Consider the following 9356-nt stretch of genomic DNA (forward strand, 5'->3'; position numbering starts at 1 on the left):
TGCAGATTTACTTACCATTATCAGCCAAAGCCTGAATGCTGTCCCGTTCAGGCGGCACGTGGGAATGGACTGCTTCATTATTTAACGAGTTGAGTGAAGATGAAAATTCTAAGCATCAGTGAGCATCCCCATTTCTAACCTTGTGATGGAGGGAAGGCCATTGATGCAGATGAGCATGGTTTAGCATAAGACACTCCCATGAGGAACTCCTGCAGAGGTAACATGGGGCTGAAATGATTGATTGGCCTCCAGCAAACAGCCATCTTCCTTGACCTATCTCCATTTCCAGCGAGACTGATCGATATTCATTATGACCCTCACAGCTACTTTGGCTACGTCACCTCAAACTCCACTTCCAGTGAGGACTTTATCACATTATCCCAGTTTCTCTGCCTCCTTCTGAAATGGTGCTTCTGACATTTCTGCCTTTTTTCATAACTAGTCCCCAGCCCCCAGCAGTGACTGACAGGACTCAACCAGGTTCAACCCATAACCCCTACATGATAGTCCCCCTTATCCTCACATTCCACTCCACCAGCCTTTGCATTCAAAGGACGATCCACTGCCATCGCCACCAACTGCAGCACGAGTCCACCACTCAACACCCTCTCATACCATTCTCTCTTCTGCACTCCCCCCCCCCCCCCCCCCCCCCCTCCCAAAACCCAGTCAACACTCCAGTGACCATTCCTCCAAGTCCAACGCCCAACCCAAAGCACTTTCCTCTGCAATTGCAGATCTGCAACATCTGCCCCGTTACCTCCTCACCATTCAAGACCCCAAATACACCTTTCAGGTTAAACAGCATTTCCTTCAATGTGGTCTACTGTTTTCACTGCTCCCAATGCGGTCTTCTCTACATTGGAGAACCTAAATGCAAACTAGGTCACCGCTTTGCAGAACACCTTCACTCAGTCCTCAAGTATGACCCCAACCTTTGTTTGCTTGCCATTTTACCTCAGCATCTTGCTCTAATGCCCACAAGTCTGCCGTTGGCCTGTTGCAATGCTGTGAAGCTCGGTGCAAGCTGGAGGAGCAGCATCTTCTGATTAGGCACATTACAGCCCTCATGACTCAACAAGAGTTCAACAACTTTAAACTGACCTTTTTCCTCCACCTTCAACCCTTTTGAAAAATAATCCATACATTTATTTTCTGCATTCTGATTTCATATTCCAGCATCCGCAATATTTTCCCCACCTTCCTTTCTGCTCGGCCTGACTAAACAATAGTTTCTCCAAATTCCACTGACTCAATGTTATTCTGCCAAATGCTTGATATAAAAATACATGTTCATCTCAGCACCATAACTGAAAACAGAAGCAAAATGCAGTACCAAGATGCAAGGATTATCAATTCAATGCAGGTCAGATGTGCACCCCCCCCCCCTTACCCACCCACAGAAAACAATGATTGTTGGACTCTTCCAAACATACCTCAAGCCAGTTCAATGATCTTGTTTGTTTACCCAGAGGAAAATAATACAGAACTCTTAAATGTCAAAACCTGGAATACACATACATTCTCAAGATTCTTTCCATTCTCAAAATTCTTTCCATTCAGTCTTAAAATTTTGCAGATAAAAAGGATTCAACACAAGGACGTTTCAGCTTTGTCAAATATCTATTTGAAATGTTTATTTTCCATCTTTGTTAATAAAACTGAAACGGTTAAGATCTTGGTCTCTCCTTCTTGCCTTTGTACAGGGCCAACAGAGATACGTTGGCTACTTTCACCACCTTGAAACGGACACCAGGAATATCACCAACAGCATGACCCTTACGACCAAAACCAGCCACTAGAACTTCATCATTTTCCTAAAAGATGAGAAATTTTGGCAATCAGTGAAATTGCTCAGAGCACTTACAAACTAGAAATCATCCACTCTATAACTAATATGGGAAAAGATTATCAAATGTTGTTACATTAATGCTATTTACTGCATCAACTTTGTTTCCTTTCATTTCCCATGAAAAGCACCAATATGGATTGGGGAACGATTTTAAATTGTGCACTTCATCAAGAGTGCAACTTTTTTGTGTTGGCATATCTTAAACTGTGGCTGCAGAGGTATTTAAGTTTTCTGAAGTATATCTGACTTTAAAAAAACGGCAAGATGAGCATCACATGGAAACTAATTAGAATGGGATTCAATTCCAAAGTCAGGTCTAAATCATTAGCAATCAACTGATCAAACTCAGCAGAAGTGTAAGGCGGGCAACAAGTGGGTGGGTATGGAACAGCACCATATTTCAATTAAGCATTTTGAATTTGGAAACCATTACTCCATTGCACCAAACAGGACATTTTTGCCACTGATTTCTTTGAGTGTAGGTGGAAGCGGAAGCAAGAATATGAACAGGAAATAAAAGAATACAGTCAGACAGCTACAACTTGACAAACAAAACAAAAAGAGAAAAAAAAATCAATAACATCCAAGAGCACAAATCTAATTTGGCAGCAAGCAGAAATTCTGTAGATATGTCAGGGCCATGAGGCAAATTGTGTACACACTTCAAGTCTATTCAAATGTTCTGAGTTATTAGACAGCCTTGTGCACTGCCCTCCGCTATTAATAGTTACCTTTTTTTCCAATGTGTGATCAGAATTAAACTGAAACTGGTAGAAAGGATGGTGGAATTATACAGGAACAAGTTACCCCATGCCATTATTAAATGTCTGCCAAATTGAATTTTTGTTTCTATATCAGATGTTCTAACTTCCCCATTCTACCTACAACCAACACCAATGAAAACAGATTGTCATTTTCTGTGTGCAAATTGACTGCTGCACTTACAACGCAAGCACTATTAACTATTAGGTAGTTAAGTGTTTTGGACTGGCACAGGTCATAAAGTGCTACTACAAATGGAAATTAATTATTTGCATTTCTGCTCAGTGATAATAATGGGTACTAAAGTGGACACAAAGTAAACTAGAAACTAAGTCTTTACTGATCTGCTTTACATATGCCATCCCTAATTTACCCATTCCAGGCAGGTATTGAGGCATTGGCCAGATTGCAAGCTAACAATGACAGCAAAATGATCAGTGTTCACTCATCACTCGTCATAAATGTCTCTTCTGGAATCCACACATGCTGATAAATGTTAAAATCTAAAACTTGCCATCAGTGAAGCTACACTTCTGGAGAACATGAATTGCTGAACCACCTCACTGGCCCTGGAAAATGCTAAATTGCTCTATAAATTTTTAATCAAATTTTGTATGTTTTATATTTAGTTTCAACCCAATTCCAATTATACCCCAAACATTTATTTTCCTATTCATAAAAGTAAAAAGTTAAATGAAGGAATTCAAAGCTTTTTCACTTCCTGGTTTGTTGTGAGGATACTTCAATGTAATTGGGTGCTTATTGTGCTTAACGACATCACTGCTCTGGATGCTTAAAGGAGAGCCCTTTGACTTGGTGCCAAATTCAAATGAACAATGGGAAAGACGAAATCCATGCCAGAGTGTGCTAGATCTTTGCATGTTTCTTCAAATTCAGTGATGAATTCTGTTGCTTCACCGCGATGGAAATTCAGCCTAATTTTCTTTAGCACCATCATCCAGATAAATTACAATAGAAAATAATGTTATTGAAAACATTTTTATGTTTCAGCAACAAATACTGGGAATGCTGGAAAGCTGAAACAAAAATAAAAAATACTGGAAAATCTCAGGAGAGAAGCAAGGGTTCACGTTTGAGTCCAATATGTGTCTTCTTTAGAACCAAGGAAACATTAAACTTTTATAACCCGCACAAGACAAACGAGGTCGGACCAATTAAGTCTCCTTATGAGTCTCATTGAGGACAGGCTTCCCCACAAAGTGGCGGGGGCCCCATCAACAGAGGTGTGGACACGATGTATAAAAACTCGGCCCAAGTGGGAGCAGATGTCCCAACTGGGACCTGTTCACAACATGTAGTTACTGCAAAAAATAACATGTTTCTTTAAGCCTTCAGTGTGGAGTCCTCTGTGGACACAATAGAAACATTACTCTATTTCTCGGTCTACAGGTGCTGCTAGATCTGCTGCGTTTTTCCAAACTTGTTTACATTTCTTAATTTCTCTATACACTACACCTCCAGTAATTTATGAACTTACTTGCTTATCTGGATTTTGGGAAGGGGCTGAGGGGAGAATACCAGATTTTTGAATGACTATCAGAAGACAACCAACACTTTAAAATCATTCGGTGGGATGTAGCATCATTGGCAAGAATGGTATTTATTGTTCAATGTTGGTTGCCACTGAGAAGCTGATGGTGTCAAAGCAGTCCAGATGCTCTCACAGTGCTTTAGGATAGGACTTTCCAGGATTTTGATCCAAATATGTTGAAACAAGAGAAGAAATGTCCAAGGTAGGACGGTGCATGACTTGGTAGAGAAACGGGAAGTGATGGAAGTCCCCAATTGCTGCCCTTGCGCTTCAAAGCAGTGGAAATTAGAGGTTTGGGGGCTGCTGTCATGTGTTGGTGATTTCCTGAAGGGCATCCTGTAGATGGTGCATTCTGCAGTCATAATGCATGTGATGGTCTCTTAATCAAGTACACTTTTTTTTGACTGGTGTTGAGATTCACAATGCAACGGTATTCCTTTGCACCTGTGCCTTGAAGATGTTTGTGAGTCTTTATTCTTTTATTTTTATCAATTTAGAGTATCCAATTATTTTCTTTTCCCAATTAAGGGCAATTTAGAATGGCCAATCCACCTACCCTGCACATCTTTGGGTTGTGGGGATGAGACCCACTCAGACACAGGGAAAATGTGCAAACGCCACATGGATATGCTAACCACTGCGCCACCCACGAGCAGGTCTTTAGTGTCAGATGAGCCATGTGCTGCAAAACACCCAGCCTCTCATATACTCTCTCACCCACAGCATTTTTATGGCTATGCCAGTCAGTTTCTGGGCAATGATGACCTGTCATGGTGAGATCATCCAATCTTGAATCCCCACAGTGTAGGAGGCCATTCGGCCCATCGAGTCTGCACATGCACTTGGAAAGAGCACCATACTTAAGCCCATGCCTCCCCATAACCCAGTTACCCTACCTAACCTTTTGGACACTAAGGGGCAATTTAGCATGGCCAATCCACCTAACCTGCACTTCTTTGGTCTGTGGGAGGAAACCGGAGCACCTGGAGGAAATCCACGCAAACATGAGGAGAAAGTGCAAACTCCACAGTCGCCCAAATCCAGAATTTAACCCAGGTCCCTGTGCCATCGTGCCGCCAATGACAAAGGGGATTGGTTAGTTGGAAATCGTAACTGCAAAGCACTTTTATATCTCAAATGTTACCTGCAATTAATCAGTCCAAATTTGTATGTTGTCTAGATCATGTGGCATGCAGGAATGAATTGATTAAATTATGATTTGTAAACAGGGTGGTGAATACTGCAGTTCATTCATCGAATTTATAGTGCAGAAGGAGGCCATTTGGCCCATCGAGTCTGCACCGGCCCTTACAAAGAGCTCCCTACTCAAGCCCACTGATCTACCCTATCGCCGCAACCCACCGTTTTTTTGGACACTAAGGGCAATTTAGTATGGCCAATCCACCTAACCCGCACATCTTTGGACTGTGGGACGAAACCCACGCAGACACGGGGAGAACATGCAGACTCCGCACAGACAGTGACCCAGCTGGTAATCAAACCTGGGACCCTGAAGCTGTGAAGCAATTGTGCTAGCCACTATGCTACCAAAAAACCTCCACTGCTGCCTCGTAATTAAAAAAGGTAATTGACGAAGCAACTAAAGATAGTGCAGCCCAAGATGCTGCCCTGAAAAACTCCTGCAGCAATTGATCTCCAGGAACAATCTTCCTTAAGGTAGGAGGAAGTCAGAGGCTCTCTCTCCCCCGATCCCCACTAATTTCAGGTTGTACAAATGATGGTCCTTTGTTTATAAATAATGTGGGAAAAAGTTGTGAAGTATCATATATAGGAGAAAGCCTAAAAAAGTGTTTAAATAGACAAAAGGAAAATACAGTGAACTTTCAAACTATTTCACTGTAAGATCCCATTGTTTACCCTGTATTCCAAGATGTTGCAATTTTTTTACCCATGCCAGTTTTAAAAAATGTTCAATTAGTCTGAACAAAACTGAAAGACCCATTTTATGCCATTATATTCGCAGCGGTTACAAAATGCTATAAATATGGTAGCACAGTCCAAATTAAAAATGGTTGATCTAATTCTACTACTAATACAAGTGAGAGCAGCATACAACATAGGGTAGCACAATAGTAGTGGTTAGCATGTTGCTTCACAGCGCCAGGTTCTCCCCCTGTCTGCGTAGGTTTCCTCCGGGTGCTCTGGCTTCCTCCCACAAGACGCGTTGTCAGGTGATTGGACATTCTGAATTCTCGTGCTGTCAGGTGAATTGGACATTCTGAATTCTCCCTCTGTGTACCCGAACAGGCGCCGACTAGGATATTTTCACAGTACCTTAATTGTGGTGTTAGTGTAAGCCTACTTGTGACAATAATAAAGATTATTTATTTATTATAAAACGCTATCATATACATTCACAGCATTAGTAACAATGCTGCAGTGTAATCCTAAAAATGTGATTGCTTACCTCAATGAAATTCAAGCAACCATCATTTGGAACAAAAGCCGTGATTTTCTTGCCATTCTTAATAAGCTGGACTCGGACACACTTTCTGATGGCCGAATTGGGCTGCTTAGCCTCAACACCACTGTATCAAAAAGAAGATTTAATAATTTCACATATTTCTGAACTCTAACTGGTAAACTGAATTTCTCCCCACTCAAACTGATGATACAACCAGGGACATTTTGCAAACTTAAAGTGAGCATTAATATTTTTCAAGAAGGAAGAATGCATCAGCAGTTTAATTCCAGTCACAATTGTTCATGTAGTCAGTTATCAGCCATGTCTTCAAAATCACATACCAGTGGCAATGTACCTGCCTCATGAGAGTGACTAACGCAGCCAGTTATCCGAGGCCATTTTAAGCCCCTTTTTAAAAAATTGAAGTAAGCAAACTCCTTAGTTACTTACACTTTTTCCAAGACTATTCCTTTGGCATGGGAGGCACCACCAAATGGGTTGGCCTTCAAGGCAGTTCCCAAGTGGGCCTTCTTGTATTGCTTATCATGCCATTTCTGATCACGCCGAAGGTTACGTAACTTTCTGGCAGTACGAAGACCACGACATTTACCTAAAGGTGAAAGAGAAATGATCTTAATTTGATTACTAATTTCTATATAGTATGGAGAATGACAAAACAGGAATTCACAAAACTCAGACCAATGGCTTTGCTGATGTTCAGGAGATCATCCAGCATAACGTGGGCAGCACAGTAGCTAGCACAACAACTTCACAGTTCCAGGGTCCCAGGTTCAATTGACGGCTTGGAGTCTGCATGTTCTCCCCATGAGCGCGTGAGTTTCCTCCCAGTCCAAAGATGTGGTTAGGTGGATTGGTCATGGTAAATTGCCCTTAGTGTCCAAAATAGCCTCTAGTGTTGGGTCGGGTTACTGCGTTATGGGGATAGGGTGGTTTGGGCTTGGGCAGGGTGCTCTTTCAGAGGGCCGATGCAGACTCAATGGGCTGAATGGCCTCCTTCTGCACTGTAAATTCTATAACTAATGAACTAAATTTCTTGCAGTATAAATTACCTGGGACCCTGGAGCTGTGAAGTAATTGTGATTTGTTGATCACGGTGGCACAGCACTGCTGCCTCACAGCACCAAGGACTTGGGTTCGGTCCCTGCTCACTGTCCATGTGGAGTTTGCACACTCTCCCCATGTCTCATAGATTTCATAGAATTTGCAGTGCAGAAGGAGGCCATTTGGCCCATCAAGTCTGCACCGGCTCTTGGAAAGTGCAGCCTACCCAAGCCCACACCTCCACCTATCCCCATAACCCAATCCAACACTAAGGGCAATTTTGGACATCAAGGGCAATTTAGCATGGCCAATCCACCTAACCTGCCCATCTTTCGACTGTGGGAGGAAACCCACGCATATAGACTCCCCACAGTGACCCAAGGCAGGAATCGAACCTGGGACCCTGGAGCTGTGAAGTAATTGTGCAAACCACTATGCTACCATCTGTGCAAGTCTCACCCCCACAACCCAAAAAGATGTGAATTGGCCACACAAAATTGACCCTTAATTGGAGAAAAAAATAGAAGAATTGGATACTCGAAATTGTAAAAAAAAAAATCACATCACCAAACTGCTCAGATCAGCACCGTGCATACGTGTCAGTATTGAATTTAATTTGAAGGACACATTCGATAAAATATATTCGTGCTAATACAGTGCTGCACAGAAATTACAGTCCCCAATGTGCGATCATTTTTGCCTCGAGCACTTCCTCCGATGTCTTCCAAGAAATAATCCTTCTCAGTTTTTAAAGTGGTTTTTTTCGGGGGGGGGGGGGGGGGGGGGGGAGATCTACAGGTGAAAAAGAGGTGTTGGGATTTTCTCACCCGGGGAGATTTTTAATGGGTTTAAGTTTTGAACCAAACCGGAGGCAGAGCGAGCGCCTGAACCAGGCCCTGGGCCTAAAGCCTCGAGTCAGGGCGCCGCAGCGTGGCGGCTGCTTGTCCGATTAAAATCCGCATCAGATGGGCCGCCGGAGCCCCGTCTTCGGAGGCGAGCTGCACAGACAGCGTGTGGCAGTTCGAAAGGAGGGCTGGCTGGGCGGGTGGGAGACGAGCCCCGCCGCGCTGCTTTCCTCTCCCTCGGCCTCACTCACCCATGATCACAGACTCGGCCTCGCAGCAAAAAGACCGGAGCTGCCCTGCGCCGCTCCTATTACTGAGCGCTAGGACCCCTCTCCCCAGCAACAGGCGACTCCCTACCGCCTGTCGTAAAACACTGCCTTCCCCCCCACCCCAAAAAAAACACCTTCCACGAATGCCTACCCCAAAAGCCTGAGAGCAAACAAGCTCCTCGTTCGGGAAATAAATTATTCTCGCTGAAATCGTGCTTTTTCACCGTGTGAATGTGTTTATTCCAGAGCGCCCGCCCTCCGCTGGCCCTGGTTGGCCCCCTCGGCAGGAGGCCGCCGTTGATTGGCGGGCCCCGCTGTCAATCACACGGATCTGACTCTCGAGTTGTCTCTTGAAGCCGGCGTTCGGTTTTGGAACGTCGCGCGACTGGGAGATTCTGCTCCCCATTCATTCAATGGCAGGCCACCAGATACGGGGCTTGATAATGTCCCTCCTCATTAGGCCGATAGCACCGTGCCTGTTATAATGTCGTCCTCGGCAAAGTGAGTGAAAGGTTCTCAAGCTGCACATTGTTTAACTTCAGTGAGATGTTTAAGTGAAATGCATTCGGAATATGTCTCTCCAAGCAAG

At 43.7% G+C, this 9356-nt stretch overlaps 1 protein-coding gene across 1 annotated transcript; it reads right to left on the reverse strand.

Moving 5' to 3' along the window:
• Positions 1-1604: 1604 nt before the first annotated feature.
• Positions 1605-8891, reverse strand: rps23 (ribosomal protein S23). The gene is made up of 4 exons (XM_038812832.1): positions 8750-8891; positions 7042-7201; positions 6595-6715; positions 1605-1817 (listed from the first exon to the last, which is right to left on the reverse strand). Exons 1-4 carry the CDS (start codon positions 8751-8753, stop codon positions 1671-1673), a joined length of 432 nt encoding a protein of 143 aa, XP_038668760.1. The 5' UTR covers positions 8754-8891; the 3' UTR covers positions 1605-1670.
• Between the last annotated feature and the right edge of the window lie 465 nt (positions 8892-9356).

This window comes from Scyliorhinus canicula, chromosome 11 (genome assembly GCF_902713615.1).
Source record: "Scyliorhinus canicula chromosome 11, sScyCan1.1, whole genome shotgun sequence".
Classification (NCBI taxonomy): domain Eukaryota; kingdom Metazoa; phylum Chordata; class Chondrichthyes; order Carcharhiniformes; family Scyliorhinidae; genus Scyliorhinus; species Scyliorhinus canicula.

Bases quoted from the DNA above. Each gene is read 5' to 3' on its own strand.
- rps23 (XM_038812832.1), bottom strand. The intron at 6,716-7,041 runs GTAAGTAACTAA...TTTTTGATACAG, and splicing joins GGAATAGTCTTGGAAAAAGT to TGGTGTTGAGGCTAAGCAGC. The intron at 1,818-6,594 runs GTAAGCAATCAC...CTCATCTTTTAG, and splicing joins GTTGCTTGAATTTCATTGAG to GAAAATGATGAAGTTCTAGT.